Source organism: Polistes fuscatus, unplaced genomic scaffold, assembly GCF_010416935.1.
Source record: "Polistes fuscatus isolate 324 unplaced genomic scaffold, CU_Pfus_HIC Scaffold1, whole genome shotgun sequence".
Classification (NCBI taxonomy): Eukaryota; Metazoa; Arthropoda; class Insecta; order Hymenoptera; family Vespidae; genus Polistes; species Polistes fuscatus.
The window spans coordinates 13,091,357-13,114,766 of NW_025112997.1; the positions used below are offsets into that span (position 1 = coordinate 13,091,357).

Here is a 23,410-nt window from a genome sequence, read left to right on the forward strand (position 1 = left end):
ATTATTGTAAATCGAAAAATGAAAATAGGCATTTGTACTTAATACAAACAAATATTACATTTTTTGATTATAACAATGCAATATTTAATTATACTGATATTTGCTTAAAAATTAATAAGGCACTTTTATTATTAATTATATTATTTAAGCATAATCAACTTCAAAATCATTTTTTTAAAATAGATAACAGATCTATATTAAATAAAATTTAAAAATATCTATGCTAAATGCAATGATTTACTTTGTGAAAAAAAGTTTGCTTACTTCATTTAACTTACTGCGATATAAAATTAACTCAAGAAAAAAGTACAATGTTTTTCATTAGAGTTAACTAATTATACAATTTGCAGGAGTTAGCTTGTTTGATTTCATTGAATGAGCAGCTTCAGTTGATGTCGTACCTGTTGAAGTTATAGATCCTCTGCGTTTAATTACTGGAGGCATGCTTGCTGTAGTATCCAAAAATTCATCATCATCCGAATCTATCTCCTTATCTTTAACATTTCCGAACTGTTTTTTTGGTATTTCACGTATATATCGTTCGATCATATTTTGATTATAGCCATTAAAATTATCATTGTTTATAAAAACTGGTGAAATCTCAGTTGTTTTTTGTAGTTCATTATTATTTTTTTCAATGTACATTCTTTGAAGTTCCGCTAAGGCCTCGTCCATAAAACGCACGTTCTGTTGCTTGCGATCAACTATATTATCCAAAAATTCTATAGATTTAGTATTTTTTACAAGCTCATTATCTTTTATTATCTCTTTATTTAGCATAGTAGTAGTAAAACCCATAGGAAGCACAGGCTTTTGTGATGGTAGTTCAGTATGCAATGAAGACTTGTATATATTCGGTTGTTCATTTACTAGTTCTGTAGAATAAATATTATGATTATATAGAAATCCTCTACGAACATCTTGCTTCTCTTCTTTTATTTCTGAAGGCAATTGAACATTCATTTTCGGAGCAGTATAAACATTCTGTTTTCTTTCTTGTTCTATAAATTGTTCATTCTGAGTGGGAAGATTTCTCCATCTTGCGCTATTCATTACAAGTTGAGCTAATTGTTGAATTGTCTGTTTGGGTACTACTTTATGAGGCTCTTCTGAATATTTAGAATTTGTTACTACTTTAGCTGGTGTAGAAGTATCACATGGTACATAGCATGATTGAACATTAGGTTGATTTAAATGTTGTAAATATTCATAATGTTCACCTTGACCAGAAAGTAAACTGTTATCCATTACTTTTTTAAAATTACTTTTATTTGAATTTGCAGATTTTAAACAACTTGTAAACTTTTCTGACATTTGTCGTTCTGTTTCTAAGAAAGCAGCTGTAAGTATCATTGCTGCTGTAGGCTCTCTTTGTGTAAATAACTTTCTCCGTGCATTTAAGCTTTGTCCCATGCTTTGCTGGAGTCTTGCATTTTCAACTTTCTCCTCAATTTGTCTCTCCATTTCTAAAAATGTAGTCGTTTCAGTTATTAATGTTTCTATGTCAAATTTCATGTTTCCAACTTCTTTAGCAATACGTCTTTCTGCCGAAGATTTTGTCCGTATTTCTGTATTAAAAGTAGGTTGTAGTCCCAATCTTTGTTGAGCTTTAACAAATGGAGACTGCGATACAGGTCCCAATTTCGACCAAATCGTACCTGGTTTTTTTGAAGGACTGGTTATTGGTGAAACAATACCAGGTTTTGTTAATATAGGATTCTTATTGACCAATTCTACATTAGAGCTTGGTATCGTACAAGGTACACGACATGGTTTTGGAGGAACTAAATCCAATTTCGGAGGAATCGCTCCTGGTTTTGGTGGAGGACCTAAAGTAATTATAGCTGGTTCTTCAGAAGATGACTGATTTTCTAGTTCTTCGTTTGTATTCTTATTAAGGACTTTAGTATGAACAACATTCAATAAATGATCTAACCGATCTTCTAATTTACTTTGTCGATCTCTATCTAAGTTCAAAAATTTAGATACCATATCATTTTGTGCTGCAAGTATCTAAAACAAAATTATTAAGTAAATATATACGAAATTATGCGCATCAATATTATTACATAAATAATTAAAATATTAATATAAAACCTTATTAACAACATCGTTTTGGGAATTAATTGCATTAACAACAAGTTGTTCCAGCTTCTGTGCTTTCTTTTTTCTTATTGGAACATCTGGCATATTTTCTGTATTTACAGCTGTATCTTTTGATTTATTATCATTTTCTGATGGAGTAAGAGAATCTATTGAGTAGTCCAATAAAAGACTACCATCATTATAAGTTGCATTATTTGTTATTATTGAAACTTCAGGATTTGCTTGAGTAAAATTATCTGTTTGTAATGAACGATTATAAGTCTCATTCAAATTATGTTTTTTTTTGTCATTTTCTGCTTCACAGAAAGCTACATTTAAATTTGATGTTACATCTGGGGGGTAATCTGGAGAGGTAGATCCATATTGTTCTGCATCTATTGTAGTAGATCTTGGAACAATATTTTGATAACGTCTGTAAGTACCTGATGCTACGTTTTGTCCATAAATAATTTTTTGTGGTTCTTGTGGCACTGCTCTATTATTCATCATTGCAGTTTGATGTAACTGGTTATGTTGCCTTAAAATATTAGGATTCATAATAGGTAAAGTAGCAGTTTGTGTTGCATCATTAATAAAATGTGACATTCTTTCTTGGGTTATGTTATTTTGAAAACCTAAACCAGGAACAAACATATTTTGTTGCTGCATTTGATTATACATATGATTTTGTAAGAAATTCTGATTATGTTGCATATTTTCTTGTATTATTTGATTTTGTACATTCTGTACACTATTTTGATAAGGAATATCTCCATATGGATAACTAGAAAATATGTTTTGTCTACATTCTTTGATCGGTTCTTCTATAGGAACAGAAATGTGTTGACTTTTTGTGCTCTTTTCTTGCATACAAGTATTAACAGCAACATCTCTTGTAGGAGAAAGGACACCATAGGGTCGAGCTATAACAGTTTCACTTGATTCTGGAGAATCAGGATATTCGAATTCACCTGTTATTAATATATAATTATAATTAATTTATATAATTTTGGAATGTTTGTACATATCAAATTATAATAAAAAGTATTCTTACAGCCAATTGTCCACGTTGGAGAGAGAGCTTCTGTACGAAGAATAGATTGTACTGGTTCTTTACACTTATATCGCATTTGGAGGTTTTTAGATGATTTCACATCCTTTGGAAGAGATTTTATATTTATTGCAGTATCTAAAAAAGCATATATATATATATATATATATATATATATATATATATATATATATATATAAACAGAACAAGTATAAGAGGATTTCATTACTATCAAATTAAAATTGACTATTATTGATACTAACCTACTGTATCGATTCCATTATCAATATTATTTTCCAAGCGTTTACCTCTAGTAACCTTGTCAATTAATTCATAATATTGTTCTACGTCAGCACGAGTACCTGCTTTTTTTGCTTCACGATAACATATTAATACTTGTTTCATTCTTGAACGACATTGCTTCGCTGAAACATTATATCCTTTTTTTTTCATATATCTAGCTACGCTCTCCCATATAAGTATTGTTTTCGTAGCATATTCAAATTGCTTTTGCACTTGGTTATCTGACCATATAGAAACCAATAAAGAAGTACTTTCAGGCGTCCACTTATACTTAGGTATATTTTCGGTATTATCCATTTTTGATAAATTCATAAATTCATTTATGAGGTCATCAAGGGAGCGAACATGGATGAAAAATGCTATACACTACAACAATGCAAATCAACAGGTAGTTGATTGAAAAACTAGTTGTATGCTTCGAGAACGATGAATCGACTTACAACTTACTATAGGCAAACGATTAACCGATGACTGTCTCCAAGCGAGAGCGTTCAAAATTTAAAAGGATCGTTGTACTATTCTCTGATTGGATAACGATTCTCAGATGTAGATAGTATAACTGTTCCATGTATTATGCACATCCGTACTGCGCATCTTTTATGAAATTAAAATAAGATATTGAATAAATTGTGCTGCATATTTCACAGTAACGTAATGCATGTTGATTAATAATCGAAAATAAAATATTTATAGTTTCTTTTTTGTATTATAAATTATGATAATTAATCAAAACATGAATACACACATTCAACTAGAAATATTTTTACTTTATTCTTTTGTTTTACAATTATATTAATGTCTCATTTTGTGTATTTACTCACAAAAATTTATCTGATTATTTTATTGATATCGAATCAAAAAAATTGTAAATCATTTGTATACACAATATATCTATTTATATAAAAAAAATATTTAGCATTTCATTATAAGCAATAACATGGATGATTTTACTTTTTACTTAAAATTTACAAAACCTATCATTCTTAACTTACCATATCCCAAAGGTAAATTCATTTCATTCGACGATTTTCTTAAATTCTGTTCAAAATTCTGTGTACATGTAGATCGTGTAATGGCTGCATTATGGTTAAACAAATTAACTGAAATAAACGAAAATGTTCCGAAGGATAATCTTCACGTTGAATATTTGAAATTATTGTTATTTGCGCTACAGAAAAATAACCTTACAGGTATTTTTACAAAATATCCACCTGAAGGCTCGCTTCCTCAGTATCCAGAAATGAACACGGTTTGTTAATAATAAAATTAACAAATTCTTCACTGAACAATAATGAATTTGTTTATTATATTTTATTAACTTTTTATAAAAGAATGTACATTATGTAATAGAGATATGATTTCTAATACATTAAGATTATATTTATATCGATCGTGAAATTTTAATTAAAAAAAAAAAAAGGTCCACTTCAAGAGTAGATACAATAACATTTTAAAAAGTACTTGTAAACATGTGTACTATTTGACTTTATTTCAAAGTTATTACCACATTCGCATTACAATAATCTGTAACTGTTTACACTTACAGAAGACGTTCAAAATGACCACACTTGGTTTTTATTCGAGTTTGAAATCATATCATGGAATTTCAAAGTCTTTAAAAAATTATAGATATACGTTGAATTTGTTAACAGCCTTCTTCTATACGTGTTCGAGACAAGACACAGAGCTCTGTTTATTATTACATAATCAATATTGATTATTTTAAAGATTTGTGATGAAGTTAAGCTATCACGAATTATTGAAACGCAAAAGTGGCTATAACTTTAAAACAAGCTTAAATATGAAATATGTGTATATGAACTTTTTATTATTTTTGTGTTCCTTGTTCACTTTTGAAGTGGGCCTTAAATATTACAAAACACTGTGTATATATAGTATATAATGTATTTTGTTAAGGCAACGGACATGGTAAAATTATTGATTCCAGCGAAAAAAAGTTCTTTTCCTTCAATTTATACTGCAATAGGAAGTGGTATGTCCGAATTCGCTGCAATTCAAGAAATACCGAATTTCGGATTACATGGTTATTATGCTACATCTAATGAACCTTTACCATTGTATGTGAATATTTATTAAATTTTTATAGAACTATTAATATTTTATAATAATTACCTGTAAAATAAATTTGCTTAAAAAATTGCATAGGTGGACACAAAATAAAACTAGACTATTGAAAAACAATAGGAATAGAAAAAAAATATCTCAACACAAAGATTCTCTTGAATATAAAATGCTCAAGGAAATTGATTTACAACAAATCGCATCAAAACAACAAATGAAGTCAAAGGCAAAATTAATAAATGATATATAAGATAATAGTATCGCAAATGAAATTAATTCTGAAGAAGAGTACTCTTTACAATGATCATATAGATTGGATATAAACAATTACTTATCAATTTATTTTAAATTGTATTTTTTAGAAATAAAAGAAAGGAAATATCAGGAAATAAAATAAGGCCATGTTGGGGAACAAATCGTTATTTTGAAAAACTTTTAGATCAATTTCGTTAGTATATTTATTACTGCATAAATTTATTACTATACTACAAACAGGTGAAAACTTATTCTTTGTTAATTTATTTTTAGCTCATATTACTACAGATCTAGAAATGACAACAGTGAATACATTTACTCAAGAACAAAAAATTAGATGAAAAAGAAATTAAGGATAATTCTTGTGTTTTATCTGTGAGAAAAAAACAATTCAAAAAAACGTTCGATTAAACACTTTACGCGTAAGAAATCTCGTTAAAATATATATTAATTAAAAAAAACTCTTGATATGATTTTTCTCTTAATTATTATAATCATTTATTTAGATCTGCGTCAAAATTTGAAAAAACTAGGGATAAGGTCTTGAAAAATAGCATATGTTGACTTTTATATATCACTTTATTGGTTACACTACAGTGTTGTGTGTCTGAATTGAAGTAAACATTTTTCAAAATTTTATACATTGTGTTCAGTTTTGCTTATCCCTGTATCACTTAAAGTATTTTCAATTTATAAGTTACTTCTTTGTTATTAGTTTCTGCCATTGGCTTGCGCCAAATGAATTTCTTTAAGCTGGTGAGGGATCCATAAATCGAGTTTCTTGATATAGCCCAGCTTTTTTAATTTTTTTTCAATGCATGTACGCGATACATGAGCTTCTCTGCAATATCACGTGTTGTGCTATGATGATCTGATATAGATCCTTGATATAGGCCTCATTGACTTCAACTGGACGACCAGATTATTGAGCATTTTTCAGTGAGAAATCACCAGAACGAAATTTGGCAAACCAATATTCACACTGCGTTTTTTTTAAGGCTTCATTCCCATATATGGCACATAACTCCTTGTGTGCTTGCGATGCGTTCTTGCCTTTTCGGAAATAATACAATAAAATATGTCTGAAGTGCATGTCTTGTTCTTCCATTTTTAAATTGAGATTAACACAAAACTAAAGAATTAATTGATATAATTTTTTTACTAAATTAAAGGTAGAAGTCCAAACAATAAGAAAAAAATATAGGTTAGGGGCTTTGAACACGTTAACGAAACAAAAGAAAATATAAAAACTATTTATCGACAAAATCCGCAATCACTTAGTTGCCAACCCAATCATTTTTGTAAATTATGCCAACGATTACAGTACTGAGATCTAATCAGTCGTGGAAATGAAAATATCATTGCTGTACGGTTGTAAGGATGTAAGCATGCTTTAATTAAGTCGCGGAGAAAGTTAGGACGATATCTATTCTCTTGATACCCTATGCAACTATATATGCTTTCGTTGTATTTCGTTGCTCGCGCGTCCCATGCTTCTGGTTATTTTCCCCTAGGATATCGATCCTTACAAGATATCGATATTGCTTTGAGACGCTGCAGCGACTTCTGCTGTGGCACGTGCCGCTACTTTCACTAAGTACTAAGAATTTTCCGTTGGTTACTACATTTCTCAACTGTTATTTAAATGACCAATCAAATTAGAGAACAATTATTGGTTATGCTGTAGTTGGGTTGTTTTTCGATAGGTTTTAGATCGAACCTATACTGGCTATTGATAGTAATAATAATGGCATCCTGGCGGGAACTATTTCCGTGTTGTTCTTTATACAGATTCGATCAAAGTTTATTGTTTTATGTTAAATAATAATAGTATATAATTTAAGTATATAATACTATATAACATAAATAATAGTGAAAGCAGAAATACAACCAAGGTTATTAGAAATTCATTCAATGTTTGTATGATAATGATAAAGTTTGCCTGTTTATCGTTTTGTATTTTATAATTTGAATGAGTTTTTTACCATTGTTATCTTTTGTGATTATAAGATTGAAAATATAAAGATGGAAAAAGAAGAAAGAATCAGGAAAAAAAGAAGAAATATAGAGTTTGAAAATAATAATGGAAAAAGATCGAAGACTTTTGATAACAACACTTCTATACAAGAGGTAACTATTTTGTAGTTACAATATATAATGAAAAAAAATATTAAATAAATAATTATTATTATTAATAAAAAATAAAACAATAGCAATATAAAATTTGTTATTCAAATAAACTTTATTAACTAATATATATTTATATTCTAAGTAATAAACAAACCATTTTATTTTTCTGTTGCAGTATACCATTGGTAAGATCACCAGAATTGCTATGCAGAATTTTATGTGTCATGATGCTATGCAAGTAACATTAAATCAAAATGTTAATTTTATTGTGGGAAGAAATGGAAGTGGAAAAAGTGCTATATTAACTGCTTTAACGGTAGGACTTGGAGCTAGAGCAAACGTTACTAGTAGAGGTGTGTCTGTTAAAGGTAAGGATATAATATAATGTTACAAATATTAAAGTTTAGGAATTTTATATATATATACACATATGTAATTTTGATATATTCAATAGATTTTATCAAGAAAGGTAAAAATGGAGCTATTATAGAAATAACGTTAATTAATCAAGGTATTATGGCTTATAGACCTGAGGTATATGGTGATTTAATAACAGTTGTTCGGTACATAGGCAAACGTTCTGGATATAAAATTAAGAATTGGAAAGGTATGTACATTTTTGTTTTTTACATTCAATGTTGCGCAGTAATGATTTGTTTATTATATGTGTTTTACAGGTGAAGTCATTTCAACAAAGCGAGCTGAATTGGAAAATTTATTATATTCAATGAACATACAAATAGATAATCCCATTTCAATATTAAATCAAGATGTGTCTAAAACATTTTTAGTGTCATCGAAGAGTGAAGAAAAATACGAACTATTTATGAAAGCTACACGCTTAGATGTCATTGGAAATAATTATAGAGAAGCAATAATTTCTAGCGAAGAAGCAAAGGAAAAGTTGGAACAGGCTAATGAGGTATGTATATATTTTTTAATGACATTAATAATTCAATTTCTAATAAAGCTAAAAATAAAATAAACAAATTTTATAGATATTACATAAAACAAAAGAAGAATTGGATGAACTTAAGGAAAAGATAGAACTATTAAATCAAGTTGATGCATTAAAAAATGAATTAGAAGATTTACATATGGAATTGCAGTGGGCTATTGTAAGTTAATATTTTATTGTTTATTTGTACATTTAAAAGATGTGAACAAAAGTAATAATAAAGGTATTAGAACATTGTTTAAAGTACATACCTTAAACTAGGTCATATCAGAAGAGGCAAAATTGCAAAATTATGAAGAAAATCTGCAGAAGTGTAAACAAAAATTGCTAGAGTTTCAGGAAACTTCCGGATCAATGGAATCCAAAGATGCAGAAATTACTGAAAAAATTATGTAAGTAAATATAAGAAAAAATAATGTAAGATATAATATATTAAAAAAGAAAATATATTTATTTAATAATTTTTATTATATTTTTTTATTATATTTTGTAGGCAATTACAAAATGAAATACAGGTAGCCGAAAAAAAGGTTTCAGATAGTTCAAATGAATTCAAAGATGTTAAAAATAAATATAATATAGAAAAAGAAGCACATTCTGCAAAGATAAAAGAATTGCGTGCTATACAAATGAAAACGAAATATTTGGAGGAAGATATTAATTTACTTCGTAAAGAAATCCAGCGGTTAGAATGGTAAGTTGATTTTTTTTGAATATAAATAAAATAAAATAGAATAATTATATAAATGTCTAGTATAAGTGTATACACCCGATTGTTTCTGTTAGCATTACAAATTTTTCTATGTTTAATACTTATCGAAATAATCGAATGTATACATTTAAATTAAACATACTCCGCCCGCGTGTGTGTATATTTATAAACATTTATAAATATAGCGGAGATGATAAACAAGATGAACGAAACAAGATAAAACAAAGTCTTGAGGAATTTCGAAATAGATTTGATGAAATTGAAGCTATATTACGTACAAAGGAAACCGATTTGATGCATTTAGAAACAAATAAAATGAAACGTTCCCAAGAAATACAATCAAAAAGAATCGAAATAGATAATAATGAAGTTCGGATTCGTATGTATAAATATTACTAATAGATTAAATGGAATATTTTAATTTTTATATTGTATAATGTATTGTTTTTCTATTAAAAAACAAGGCAAACTCAAACGAGAAATACAAATTTTAAAGCAGCAATCTGATAATGCATTAATTGTGTTTGGACCAAATATACCGCGACTTCTTAAACGTATCGAAGAAGAACATAGAAAAGAACGATTTAAAAAGAGACCTCGTGGTCCTTTAGGTTTGTTAAAATAATTTTTTTAATTAATATTTAGTTTACATATAAAATATTTAACCGTTTGAGTCCCAGACGGTATTGAAAAAACACTGTCGAAGAATCCCAAACGGCGCGATCGCGCTTTCTCTATATATGTACGAAAATACCCAAGCAGCGCGATAGCGCTTCTTGTGTGTGATAGGTAACGTGATTCTCGTGTTTTTTTTTCATCGCTCCGTCACTTTTATTGCAGTTTGCGAAGTGATCGGACGTATTATTCCGTATTCTTCAGTTAATAATTCTTTTCATTATTAATAAAAATAATAAAAAGACAATACGTAACGCACCGTCAGTTGTCCACAATGCTCGAAATGTGCTGGGTTTTCTCGACATAAAATCTGAACAGCGCGATCGCGCTGCTTGGGATTCAAACGGTTAAATTATATTTCATACTAAATGTTTTTATATACTCAATTATTATACAGGTGCATATGTAAAAGTGAAAAATCGAGAATGGATTCCTGCTGTGGAAAATTTTTTGGGTGCTAATTGTCTTACTACGTTTTGTGCAGATAATAGTGAAGATGCTAAAACTCTTACTAAAATCATGGAAGAAGTTTATCTTAACGAAAGAGCGCCACAAATTGTTTATAGTAAATTTTTTAATAAAGTAAGTCTGATAAATGTGATAAAACATAAATAAGAAATAATATGAATAATAATAATTTACGATTATGTTTAGGTTCATGATGTTAGTCAACATTGTACACGTTCATCTGACTATTTCAACATGTTAGAGGCAATGGACATATCGGATCCTGTTGTAGCAAATTGTTTAATAGATCAATGGGAAATCGAGTGTATATTACTCATTCCAACGAGTTTAGAAGCGTGTGAAATTATGTCCGATGCAAAGAAAGTTCCACTTAATTGTAAAAAAGCCATAACTCAACAAGGTGATTTGTTCTATCCAGATCCAAATTATAAAACTTACGGGGCAAGAAAGGGAATAAGGGCGAAATATCTTCAAATATCCACCGCAGAAGCCATTAAGTGATTATAATTCTTTTACATACATATTTTTCATAATAGTTTATCTTTTACTAGTAATTAAAAATATCTTATGTTATCTTTTCCGACAGTCAATTAGAAGAAGAACTCTCCATTGTCGAAGAAGAAAAAAATGCTACTACAAAATTATATGCAAATCTATGTGAAGAGAAAGAACGGACAAATCGAGAGTTAGCAGATGTTAATGCTAAAGTAGAGAAATTACATTGTGCACGAGACAAATATAAAACAGCAATTAATGATTTAACAGATAAGATGAAAGCGAATGAAGCTACATCTGTAACCGTATTTGTTAGTATAATTTAAAGTAAATCACGTGTAAAATAAGATGTGTATCAGACAATATATTTTATTTATTTTTTATAGCATACTGAATTAATAGAGTTAGAGAGAAAACTTAAAAATGAAAAATCTGAAGAAGAACGTTTTAGTATAGAGGTAGAACAATTGGAAAGGAGTATTAATAATTTAGAAATAGAGATTAAATGTTATAGAGAAATGAGGTATGGCTTAGAATTGAAAGTCAATCCTTTAAAGGTACAAAAAAATACTATATATATATATTTTATATTATATATTTGTTATTCAATATATTTATAAAGTTATTTAGTTTGATCTATTTTAAAAATGTGATTTGACAGGAAGAAATTCGTCGTCTTAAAGATGAAAAAGAAATGCTTCATTTAAAAGGTCAGCAAGCAGTTCGTACCGTAGAAAAAACCAAAGAGGTTGTGCAAAGTGCCGTTGTAGAGTTAGAAAATCAACAAGAAAAAAAAAATAAAGCGGTAGAAAATGCGATCAAATGTTGCCCAAGAATAAACACACATAGGTTGAAACCTTTCTTGCTTTTTCTTTTTTTTTAAATAATTAAATTATTTACATACGTATATAGATGAAATTACATTTTAATTCTAAATAATCTTATCCTATAGAACGGTTGATGAAATTGAGAATCTTCATAAGAGTTTGAAAGGAAAAATTCATGAAGTAGAACGATCGTTTGATTCTAAAGAAAAATTATCTAAAAAGTTAAAAAACCTGAAGGAAAAATTCAGTAACGTAATTGAATTTTCTTCTGTGATTGAAGAGAACAATAAAGTAAGTTATTTGCATAATTTAATTTTAATTTTATGAAATTGTTATATATATAAAATTGTATTTATAGAATCAGTTGCAACGTCTTAAAATCCGGAAAAAAATGTATGAAGATATGAAAGAAGCTATTGGCATGAAAGTAAAAAATTCTTTTTCTACTATATTAGCACTAAGAAAATATAAGGTACTAAAATTTATATTTTATTCTATAAATTTCATTTTGTTCACTTAGCTATGATTTAACGAAATGATTATTTTTTCAGGGGAGTATAAACATCGACCATGTACATAAATTACTTACATTACAAGTAAGTCCTCAAAATGATAACCAAAGATCAGTTACCGATACTAGATCATTATCCGGTGGGGAAAGATCTTATTCTACAGTAGCTTTCATGTTAGCTCTTTGGGACTGTACTAACTTGCCATTTTATTTTCTGGATGAATTTGATGTATTTATGGTATGTCGATCATTTTCTATATTAAGTATTATCAATACATTTTTCACATTAACAATGTTTACTTTTAATATTTTTTGCTAGGATAAAGTAAATCGACGAGTGATAATGGATATTTTGTTAGATTACACAAAATCACATCCTCAATGTCAATTCACTTTCCTTACACCTTTGGACACATCAAATATCTTAGCAGAAGATTTTGTGACGATACATCAGTAAGTGTATCCTGCATTATTTTTGTAATACAACAAAAACGCAGAATAGATAAATAAGTACTTCAGCTTAACTATGTTTCTATTTTTTTCAGATTAGCTCCGCCGGATAGAGCGTAATAGATAAATTATATTTTTTGTGAATTTTTTCTAATTATATTTTTATGTAAAAATATAAAAAAAAAAATAAAAAAGACAATTCCAGAAAACATAAAGCACAATTTCGTTCTTATTATAATATATAATAGACTTATTTCTTTTTGTGAATAAACGATAAAGATATTGTTATGCTCAACGTTTCAAGAAATTAAGGCTTGAAGATGCTGAAGTACCGTGAAATATATCGAGGAGGAGGATATATTAACTGTAAGTAGATCAAGGTTTGAACCGTTGCGCGAATCTGGTTCGCCAGGAGTTCTCGAGTAACGCAATATCTTATATTATGCGCATTACGGCGACGCTCCATGTGCGTTCGCTGGGTGGAGGTGTGGGGCGTGGTTACGTTGTGCAATGATTGGTACTTAGCGTTGTTGGAGAAAGTATTCGAAAAACGATGCCCATGAAACGGCGCAAACCGAGCTCGTTTATCAAATTTCTACTTTCGTTTTCTTTTTAGGAGATCGCACGGAGAGATGTTAATTAAAGTCGTAAGACTTTTTTAATTGGTATGAACACTTTTTTACAACAATAAGAAAATGCTGAATATGAAAAAAATATGGTGATAATGTAAAAAGGCAATATAAAGATCTAAAGAGAAAGGTAATTTTTGGATGTAGTTGCTAAAAAACAAATTTATTGATCAAACATTATTCCTAACAAGAGACGAGTGGAGAGATCGGTTCAGTGATAGAAGGCCGGGGCTGCGTGTGCGTATGCAACAGGGGTTGCGAATTTAGCTACGGGTGCGGCGTAGGTGAGAGGAGCGGCGAACTTGGCAACAGGTGCGGCGTATGCGAGAGGAGCGGCGTGGGCAACGGGAGCTGCGGCGAATTTAGCTACAGGCGCAGCATAGGCAAGAGGAGCAGCGTGGGCTACTGGGGTTGCAACGTGAGCGACTGGGGTTGCGACATGAGCTACTGGAGCAGCTGCTACGGCCTTGACGGCAACGGTGGCGGGTTCTTTGCGTACAACGGCGTTGAATCCATTTACGGGATCTGCAGTATAGTCGACGGTGCGTCTGGAGCCATCAGCTTCGAGAAGAGAGTAGCTACCCTGAACGACATCGCCATCACGAGTCTCCTGTTGGCTCTTAGCATCTCCAGTTAAGCTGTCGTGGACGTCGTAAGCGTAGCTGTATTGGGGATGTGGGTCGAAGTCGGCATCAACAGCCTTAGCTACTACAGCTTTAGCTACTGGAGCCACTGCTACTGGTGCCGCAGCATAAGCTACAGGAGCAGATGGGATGAAACCGGCATTAGCGGCGGCCACGAGAGCGGCAAGAACTACGAACTGTAATGAAAAAATAAATTTGTTAATTAGAGAACACTTCTAATAATTCAATTGATTTAGCTCGACTTAACGATTTTTTCTTTTTTTTTTATATATGTATGTTTAGTTTGTCTCCCGGATTTGTATGTTCAAAACGATCAAAATGCAAATCGTGTCTCGCTTTCGAATAGATTACATTCGCGACGATATTCTAAGGATTACGATTGTTTCGTATTACGACCGATTTCTGTACTTTCTTTCACGAAGACAACGACGATTTACACGATGTAACCAAGAGAGAACGAAAGTGACTGTTATTCACAATTCTTCAATACGCATAAAAGCGTTCTTTCGTTATACCTTGAAGGCCATTGTTCTTCGAGTGAATTGGTAGATCTGTCGATCTGTTAGTTTGTGATGCGAATGATGCTATGGATGGATGTTTTTCGGCTTTTATACTCGACGGAACAGGCCCTACGGGGCAGCTGACGTAACCGGGTGACGGTTCTTTCGACGGTCAACCGATTCGCGGCCACGGAGCGATGCGAAATTGAGCAAGAAATCGGACCACGCCCAACACGACCAGCCGGTAATGGTTGGATCATCAGCACCATGGAGGAACCATCGTTTCATACTGGGCCGCGTCCTTGCTACGAGTTACTTAATTGTAACACGGACCTTTCTTTCGAATATCGCCTTTTTTTCGACCTTGTCATTCGATCCGTTTATCGAAATATTTAATTACCAGTCTATCTGTCTACCCTTCTTTCTAATCTGATTCCATTTTCTAACCATCCATTATTTTTTTTTATCCTCATAACATTTTCTACATTCTACTTTCTCCTTTGTACTATTCTTTCGGAGAAGCTTTGATGAAATGTTTATGCCTTTTGCAATTGCATTCATTGAAGTCTCTAAACATATGCTTTAGATGTAATATCTAGCTATGATCTATTCTATTAGATGAGTTAAGAGCAATAATCTTTGATCATTTAGTTGATCTTAAATAATAAGATTTAAATCAGGATATTATATTTCTTTAAGAGATTGAAGGCAGTATATTAGGATTACCGAAGTATATCCGGTATATAATTTGTCGTCGGTCAATAGTATACAAACTTCCTTCTTCGACCTTGAACACTGCCATACTTGGTGAAATCAAAGTCGACTGCTTTTGTTGTTTTTTTTAATTACTACAAAAGAAAAAAAGCATAAGGTTATAGGACAAAGGACCCGATCGAACTGGATCCGGATCCATATATGGATATATTTTAGTACCTGTTACATATCGTTTTTTATGGACTTTTTTGAAATTTGATCAAATTCTTGATGATTCGTCACGATACTTGTAAGAAAAAAGAAACTCATGCATGTAATTCGATTTGACATACACGGATATAGAAAGAACATAGTGTGATCTAGATGAATCTAGTTAAAGCTATATCACCGCATTAAAATTCAGATTTCGCTCGAGTTTCTTAAGTCTTCCTGGGCGTATTGCCATGACAAAAGACGTCGAACCAGCGAAATCTTGATTTTCGATCAGCATGATACAATTTCCGATGGCCGCAGGCTGTCAATCGATTGGGGCGTACCATCAATTCGGCAGCCCACCTATTTTTTCTTTATGAAAGTGCTCCACTTATTTCTGGTGGTCCCGCCTGGTGTAACGTTAGATATGACGTAACCGAAAAGGTAGTTCTTCGTTGTTCAGGACATACAGACTGACACGTTTCCTTCGAAACTTTCGCGACGCATCATCGTTCGCGATTTTTGATACGTGGCATCAAGCTTGAAACTTATGCGAAAGCAACAAAGAAAGGATATCCTTTCGATTTGTTTGCTGCCAAAATGATAAGAAATTGGAAAGAGATAATATAGTAACATACACACACACAGACACATAATATTATTTATTCTTATTTATTTTCACTCTACTTCTGCGTAATTTTGACATATGTTATATATCATACGTGATTTTTCATATTAAATTAAGCAAGCTATGTTAGAGACAATAAGATATTCAGTAGAAAGTTATCATTTATATAATATAGCTCTAATCTTTTCATTTTGGATGCAGCTTTTATTTTGATATAAATTATGTCGAAATTTAAATTTATATAGGAATATTTTAATCTATATCAATTAATGATCGTTAGTGTAGTAAAAGATTTTACCTGTATCAAGACAATGATTGCTTTAATGCTTTTAATACTAATAATTGCTTTATGCCTTAAGCTTGAAGCTATCAGTTTAAGGAGAAATAGACAAGATAAACTAAACAAGATCGTTATTGCTTTATTCGTTAGCAAAGAATCTTCGTCTGTTAGTAGATTTGACAAATTAGGAATACAAGTTAACGTTTTTAATATTTCTGAATGTTCTTCAAAGATTTCAAATTAATTATTAATGATCATTGTATCCAAATAGGACATTATAAAATAATACTAATCTTAGAGATATTTAGATTTTAAAGATCTCTTGATGCTTTTGAAAATAATTGACCCAAATATATAGATTATATAAAATTGACACTGACCAAGTTCAAGTGCGATCAGCTTTAGTCGCTATCAACTTTGTCGAACTTTCGAAGTCCAGTAAGCCAAAAGTGATAGTGGGGGAAAAAGTAACCGTGCGAACTCGAGTATATAAGCCAGCGAGGATCAACGTTGGACATCATCAGTCGCTCAGTCGATCCAAACAAACCAAGTCTATTCAACAATGGCCTTCAAGGTGGGTAAAGGATCGATATAGCTCTTATTTTACAAACATCTAGTGCACAATGTGCGTCGGGTATCCTGTCTCTAACATAAGCTAGAATTTTAGAGCAATATTTGTCTATGTAAAGTCTTTCTAATGAATTATTTTTTTCCTTTCAGTTCGTAGTCCTCGCCGCCCTCGTGGCCGCCGCTAATGCCGGTTTCATCCCATCTGCTCCTGTAGCTTATGCTGCGGCACCAGTAGCAGTGGCTCCAGTAGCTAAAGCTGTAGTAGCTAAGGCTGTTGATGCCGACTTCGACCCACATCCCCAATACAGCTACGCTTACGACGTCCACGACAGCTTAACTGGAGATGCTAAGAGCCAACAGGAGACTCGTGATGGCGATGTCGTTCAGGGTAGCTACTCTCTTCTCGAAGCTGATGGCTCCAGACGCACCGTTGACTATACTGCAGATCCCGTAAATGGATTCAACGCCGTTGTACGCAAAGAACCCGCCACCGTTGCCGTCAAGGCCGTAGCAGCTGCTCCAGTAGCTCACGTCGCAACCCCAGTCGCTCACGTCGCCCACGCCGCTCCTCTGGCTTATGCTGCGCCTGTAGCTAAACTTGCTGCCGCCCCCATCGCTCATGCTGCTCCTTTAGCCTATGCCGCAGCCCCAGCATACGCTAAGATTTCTGCTGCTCCAGCCATTAGCTACGCCGCAGCTCCAGCCCTCAGCTACGCCGCAGCTCCAGCCTACGCCGCCCATGCCGCACCCATCACCTACGCCGCACACCCTGCTCCTCTTGCCAAGCTCGCTCCAGCCGTCTCTTATTCCGCTCCAGCCTTCTCCTATGCTGCCCCTGCTCTCTACCACTAAGTCCACTCTTGCCCCAACGCACCATGTTGTTGTCGACTAAGGCCGAATCTTATTTATTTTTATTAGCAGACTACATGTGACTGATTAAATTGAGTTACTAATCTAATTTTTTTGACTTGTCTTAAAAAACCCCGATTTCTCTTTCTTTTTTTCCTTCTCTTTTTATTTTTAAATAAGTACATTCATATCATTATCACTGTGAGGGCAATGTACATATATCATTACGTCTTAAAACTTGCTTGGATATTATTTATCATAAGTTACTCTGCTTTCTTGGTATTCTTGACAAAAGATGAAAAGTTAAGTTCTCCTCTACTATAAAATGATATCCATAGTTTGAGTTCTTTTTGACGATTGCCAGAATTGACCTACTTTCTCCGTTTTTTGACTGTTCTTTCTTGAACGCCTTCTGACACATGAAAGATACACTCTGTAATCCAACATCGTTGATTCGCATTACGAACGTCTACCGACACGACAGCTTGAAAGGATCGTTTATCGCGTACGTGCTTCGATTCGAGGAAATCGTTGATGCATACCATGAAATTATACATTATTTTAACGCAGTTAAGTTTTTAAACGTAACTTAGGTTGTTTCAGGATCTTGTTTAAAAAAAATTCAGAGAAAAATATGATAATTTAAATGAATATAATAAAGTAATGAGTGTTTTGATGTTGAGCAAATTTTATTTCACATGTAAGTATAGCTATAAAAAACAATTTTTCTTTAAATATTTTTTTTTATTGCGTACAAATGACCAAGTCTTGATCATTATTCAAGTAAGTTATTGATATCATTTGGCCGGTTGGTTTTTTATATGTAATTTTCTTTGATCCTTTCTTCAGTTATCCTTGGCAGCATTTTACGATACTATCCGAGAACATAAGAGAACATAACAAATTTATGGGTTAAAGATTAAGTTAAATAAAATGATAGGAAAATGAGAAATTTCACGTGGGTAGTTGTTGAAAACAATGTGGCTGATCGTTACTGATTGCATGGTTTGAATTCGTTAACGAGGGAGAAAGGAGTCCAAATTCCGGGACACGATTTAAAATATTATGCAATTGAAAGGAAACGAAGCGCACTCGTAATTTTTGGAAGTATATATATACATATGCATGAGGTGTGCGACTATAGATGTGTGCGTGTATGTAGGCGGATTACAAAGTTGAACAAAATTAAAGACGATCGAGAAAAAGTGATTTCTAAATTTCTCATTCATTTTAGTTCTTATCACACTTTATATATTGTTAGAATACATTCACGCTCTTATCATTATCATTATTTTAATCTAGGTTAGACTTTATATGTTATTCAACATTAGACTATGTTTTTTGTTCTTTTTTCTTTTCATAGTACATGTAGGTATTTATTTCAAACTGTTAGATTGAAAATATTATATGCATTTAACCATATAATATCGTGAATTTTGAATAAAATATAAATAGTTTAACAAAAAGAAAAACTAATGAAAAGTATCCCCGAATACGTTTTTATATAATAATTAAAATCGATAAAGAAATCCACAGCCTTCAGCTGTCATTTTGTTGATTTGGTCGAATTCTTTAGACTTCCAAAGCGGTCTACCAAAAAGTGAACCGGTTTCTTGAATGGTCTGTATATATGTATATATATAGATACGTAATACGGGGCGCGATTACGAGAAGGTACATAGTGACATTGGGCGCGGTTCTTCGATGGTCGCGGCTGCACAGCCCTGGTTTATTTGGTGAAAGTCGAAACCTTACATATATATTGTTTTTTTCTCTTTCTTTCTCACTTTAATCATGCCTTTCGTCGCACGCGCGCCTCTCACTTCGTCTGCCACCTTTTATCGCGCTTCGTTTTTTATTTAGACCATATCGGACGAATTTGCAGAGCAATCATGAGTTACGTAGCATGGTAATTGCAGGTGGATTATATAATACTTCGTTGCCCTTCAACTTCGCAGACGTATTATTTTTTCTTTCATGTCCTTGCAAGGTATTATTCTTTCATTTACAAAAAAGAACATAAGTACACAAAATTATTATTTAATCCTTGTATCAGATTAAAAACTTTCTTATCGTTTAATGCTAAAATAAAAGTTATGGATTTCAATTAATGAATATCAAATCAAACGAAACAAATATATCATTAGTTTGTAGATTCAACATAAAACATTGTCATACATTGCAATTCTTCAAAAACGTCAAGTTGAAAGCAGTAATCGAAAAGATATGTTCGAGCATCAACTTGTTCTATCTACTTGCTACTGCGTCTGATCAATGCTGATATTCACTACTTACTTCGAACGAACAGCCACATCTCTTTCAGTGTATAATGTTATTTAAAGAAATTGAACAATACTATTTCATAATAGATATTCCATTTTAATCATGTATATAAATATAATTAACAATATCATTACGATGAATTTGTAAGTAAAATTTTATTTCTAAAAATCAATTCAATTATTAGAATTATTGTTGTAACTAAAAGATAATTTTAAAAGGAGATCGCCTGTATTTTTGATTTTATTACACATTTGCCACGCAACAAATAGTACTTGTCTAGCATAAGTTCGTTACGCGGTCAGCATGCGTAGTCGAAGGTCGAGGGGTATTACGACGTTCGCATACTTGCTCGCATACGCACATTGTTTGTTGCGTAAAGAACGTATACGCGTCGACATAACACTTTTTGCGTAACGGTGAACGACGATGTATTGACTTCATGGATGAACGTGACAAGCCATCAATCTATCCATCGGTGACATTGATCGCCGCGCTTTTACTTTATTACACCCACACTTGATCATGTATTGCGGGTGCATCATGCACAAAATTATGTCGATATAGATGAATTGATCTTTTTCCACTTGCAATGTCACTTGATTGTTTTCAAGAGGTCATGAAAGTTCGATAGATTATTTGCGAGTATTTTAATCTTTGGGAAGAGTAAAATACAAAACTAATAATTATAATAATGATTAATAATTACATTTACTATTTATTATTTATATATCATTGAAAAATAGTACTATCTGAACATAAATATGTACATTATAAAAGATTATGATAAAAGAAATTTTACATATACAACATTGATCATTAATCATTTTAACGTAATACAATGTAAGAATAATCGAAATCAATATGCAATGTTATTTTAAGTGTCAATGGATATACTATATTATATTATGAACGAACAATTTAGATTTAACGACTAGTGAAAACAAGACTCTTATTTTTTCGTTTCGTGCATATTTTCATGAAATAAGAGATAAGAAAACATGTTAAGAAAGTTGCTCGATTTCACCAAAAAAGAAATGAACATTATCCAACACAATTTCAGATCTTGTTTGATATATAAACGAATATATCATAAAAAAAGAAAAGGTTAGGCTTTTGTTGATGCAAAGTTTGTATCGTTGACAAAATTTCATTTTTGTGAGGCATAAAAGAAAAGAATTAATTTCAGAAGATTACAAGTGATTTATTAAAATCTTAATAATAACATATCATTCGATGGACAAGTCGTGTAAAAATTGAGATTAGGCGGTATATGTTTTAAAGGAGTGCAGGTGCATAGGTTAAACTGGCAAGGGGTGCTGCATAGGCAAACGGCGAGGAGTATGCTGCCGTATAAGCAGAGTAGGTAGGATAAGAAGCAACAGCTCTTGCCGCCGGTAATTGGACTAATCCTCGTTGAATATTCTCTGTCTGTCCCAATCGGAATTGAACTGGACTGGCTAGAGCTCTAACTGGTGTAGATCTCTGTTCCTGCTGTTCTTGCTGTTCCTTCTGTTGTTGTTCCTCTTGCTGATCATCTTGTTGGTCTTGTACTTGTTGTTGCTGTTGCCTGACTTGCTGCTGAATTTGACGGCGCGTCTGTTCTTGCTGTTCCTGTATCTGTCTAAGCTGTTCCAACTGTTGTTGCTGCTGTTCCTGCTGACGTTGTTGTTGCTGGCGTATCTGTTCAAGTTGCTGTTGCCTTTGCTGTTTCTGAATTTCGAAATCTCGAGGAGCCGGAGCGTTCTTCAGAGGTCCTGTTCTAGCTTCGACAACTTCAACGTCCGAATCTGGACCAGTCGCAGGAATAGCTGGGGCAGCCGGTATAGGTAAAGGTGCAGCTGCCACAGCAGGTGATACAGCGGGTCTATAGGGTACGAAAGGTGCTGCGATAGCAGCTAAAGCAGTTACAGGTTCCCTGCTAACAACGGCATTGAATCCATTTACAGAATCAGCCGTGTATTCGACGATACGCCGAGTTCCGTCAGCTTCGATCAAACTGTAGCTTCCCTGAACGATATCACCGTTTCTCGTTTCGTATTGAGCCTTTGAATCACCCGTCAAAGTGTCTTGGACGTCGTAGGCAAAGCTATACTGTGGTGTTGCGTCAAATTCTTCCAGTCTTGCCGCAGGAACAGCTGCTACAGCTGGTATAGCCGCTGATATCAGTGCGCATTGCCCGAACACCGCCAACCCCAAAAATACGACGAACTAAAAAAGAGGAAGTAAGAGTAAGGTGTATTCCTCTGCTGCTATAAGACAGAAATTTGGACCATATTAAAATCTAACGTTTATTTATATTACTATACATATTAATAATGTAAATAAATCAAGATTTAAGAGTTTTTATCCCTTCTCTGTCTTTGGTCAGGATCAAAGAATTTCTTCAATTCGAGGACGTTTCTTCTCTTACTTACCTTGCCAGCCATGTTTGTTCACAAGAGGATCGGCAGAAGACTGATGCCTCGGGGTAAAATCAGTGGCACTTTTATACGTCTCGATTGCGGCTCGCGTTTTCGTGCCATCCGTAGACAATAACCCGCGAGAATTTCTTGCACCCAAAGTCGCGACACGTCAAAGCACCCGCCTTTGCCGCCCCCACCTAATCTCTCGGTAATATTTTCTTTCTTCTTTTTTTACTCAACGACCTTCTCATAATCGTTGCGATACAACCTGGGCTTGTCCAGGACACGATGCGCACGTGTACCAACAAGCACAATGAGTATGCGCGCTTATGTTTCTTCATAACGAATCGTGCCGCATACACGCGACCTGTATGTCAATACGCCAATGACCAGGAACGTTCCTTGTACACCGAGGTCGTTTGACGAAAGCAACTCCTTTGAGTTGCACCTCAGCGTACCGTCCAGGCGCCAACCTTTCGCGATCACTGGGGTTGCTCGCCTCAATTTAAAAAGACTGATGATCGAGCTAAGTCTCGTTTAATTCGTTCTACAATTTCAGTTTTCTATGTCATTGCTATTTTTATCTTTGACTGTCTAAAAACGTTGCAATGTTCATATATTTATGTAAAAATCTTTGAATAAAAATATTACATATTCCGTATAATATTACCATAGCGTACAATAAACTGCTGTATAACGCGAATAGAGCGTCAAGAT

The 23,410-nt window shown here is 32.7% G+C and overlaps 6 protein-coding genes across 10 annotated transcripts; 3 read left to right on the top strand and 3 right to left on the bottom strand.

Annotated features, from left to right (window-relative positions):
* Nucleotides 1–171: 171 nt before the first annotated feature.
* On the bottom strand, nucleotides 172–4,012 carry LOC122519191. 2 transcript variants are annotated; one of them, XM_043638517.1, is made up of 5 exons: nucleotides 3,887–4,012; nucleotides 3,400–3,805; nucleotides 3,140–3,274; nucleotides 2,098–3,056; nucleotides 172–2,013 (listed from the first exon to the last, which is right to left on the bottom strand). In XM_043638517.1, exons 2-5 carry the CDS (start codon nucleotides 3,749–3,751, stop codon nucleotides 328–330), a joined length of 3,132 nt encoding a protein of 1,043 aa, XP_043494452.1. In that variant the 5' UTR covers nucleotides 3,752–3,805; nucleotides 3,887–4,012; the 3' UTR covers nucleotides 172–327. The 2 variants fall into 2 exon arrangements, with proteins under 2 accessions (XP_043494452.1, XP_043494443.1); XM_043638508.1 differs by having other exon boundaries at nucleotides 3,880–4,012.
* A 46-nt stretch (nucleotides 4,013–4,058) lies between these two features.
* LOC122519217 lies at nucleotides 4,059–6,415 on the top strand. Of its 4 annotated transcripts, XM_043638562.1 has the most exons (6): nucleotides 4,345–4,688; nucleotides 5,357–5,517; nucleotides 5,606–5,747; nucleotides 5,884–5,969; nucleotides 6,050–6,198; nucleotides 6,283–6,415. In XM_043638562.1, exons 1-4 carry the CDS (start codon nucleotides 4,377–4,379, stop codon nucleotides 5,887–5,889), a joined length of 621 nt encoding a protein of 206 aa, XP_043494497.1. In that variant the 5' UTR covers nucleotides 4,345–4,376; the 3' UTR covers nucleotides 5,890–5,969; nucleotides 6,050–6,198; nucleotides 6,283–6,415. The 4 variants fall into 4 exon arrangements, with proteins under 4 accessions (XP_043494506.1, XP_043494497.1, XP_043494514.1 ...); XM_043638571.1 differs by lacking the exons at nucleotides 5,884–5,969; nucleotides 6,050–6,198; nucleotides 6,283–6,415 and adding an exon at nucleotides 4,059–4,090 and having other exon boundaries at nucleotides 4,504–4,688; nucleotides 5,606–5,776; XM_043638579.1 differs by lacking the exons at nucleotides 5,884–5,969; nucleotides 6,050–6,198; nucleotides 6,283–6,415 and having other exon boundaries at nucleotides 4,345–4,443; nucleotides 4,630–4,688; nucleotides 5,606–5,776.
* A 972-nt stretch (nucleotides 6,416–7,387) lies between these two features.
* LOC122519181 (structural maintenance of chromosomes protein 6) lies at nucleotides 7,388–13,710 on the top strand. Its single transcript, XM_043638498.1, has 20 exons — nucleotides 7,388–7,906; nucleotides 8,082–8,274; nucleotides 8,361–8,513; nucleotides 8,584–8,828; nucleotides 8,905–9,024; nucleotides 9,126–9,256; nucleotides 9,358–9,558; nucleotides 9,762–9,955; nucleotides 10,041–10,187; nucleotides 10,649–10,833; nucleotides 10,906–11,216; nucleotides 11,306–11,525; nucleotides 11,601–11,771; nucleotides 11,876–12,063; nucleotides 12,167–12,332; nucleotides 12,400–12,513; nucleotides 12,593–12,790; nucleotides 12,872–13,005; nucleotides 13,098–13,368; nucleotides 13,619–13,710. The coding sequence occupies exons 1-19, from the start codon at nucleotides 7,802–7,804 to the stop codon at nucleotides 13,120–13,122; spliced, it is 3,201 nt and encodes a 1,066-aa protein (XP_043494433.1). The 5' UTR covers nucleotides 7,388–7,801; the 3' UTR covers nucleotides 13,123–13,368; nucleotides 13,619–13,710.
* Nucleotides 13,711–13,765: 55 nt separating this feature from the next.
* LOC122519244 (larval cuticle protein A2B-like) lies at nucleotides 13,766–14,802 on the bottom strand. Its single transcript, XM_043638590.1, has 2 exons — nucleotides 14,791–14,802; nucleotides 13,766–14,451 (listed from the first exon to the last, which is right to left on the bottom strand). The coding sequence occupies exons 1-2, from the start codon at nucleotides 14,800–14,802 to the stop codon at nucleotides 13,843–13,845; spliced, it is 621 nt and encodes a 206-aa protein (XP_043494525.1). The 3' UTR covers nucleotides 13,766–13,842.
* A 2,147-nt stretch (nucleotides 14,803–16,949) lies between these two features.
* On the top strand, nucleotides 16,950–18,117 carry LOC122519209 (larval cuticle protein A3A-like). The gene is made up of 2 exons (XM_043638542.1): nucleotides 16,950–17,163; nucleotides 17,310–18,117. The coding sequence occupies exons 1-2, from the start codon at nucleotides 17,152–17,154 to the stop codon at nucleotides 18,009–18,011; spliced, it is 714 nt and encodes a 237-aa protein (XP_043494477.1). The 5' UTR covers nucleotides 16,950–17,151; the 3' UTR covers nucleotides 18,012–18,117.
* A 3,354-nt stretch (nucleotides 18,118–21,471) lies between these two features.
* Nucleotides 21,472–22,773, bottom strand: LOC122519200 (SWI/SNF chromatin-remodeling complex subunit SNF5-like). Its single transcript, XM_043638531.1, has 2 exons — nucleotides 22,706–22,773; nucleotides 21,472–22,499 (listed from the first exon to the last, which is right to left on the bottom strand). The coding sequence occupies exons 1-2, from the start codon at nucleotides 22,715–22,717 to the stop codon at nucleotides 21,567–21,569; spliced, it is 945 nt and encodes a 314-aa protein (XP_043494466.1). The 5' UTR covers nucleotides 22,718–22,773; the 3' UTR covers nucleotides 21,472–21,566.
* Nucleotides 22,774–23,410: the final 637 nt, after the last annotated feature.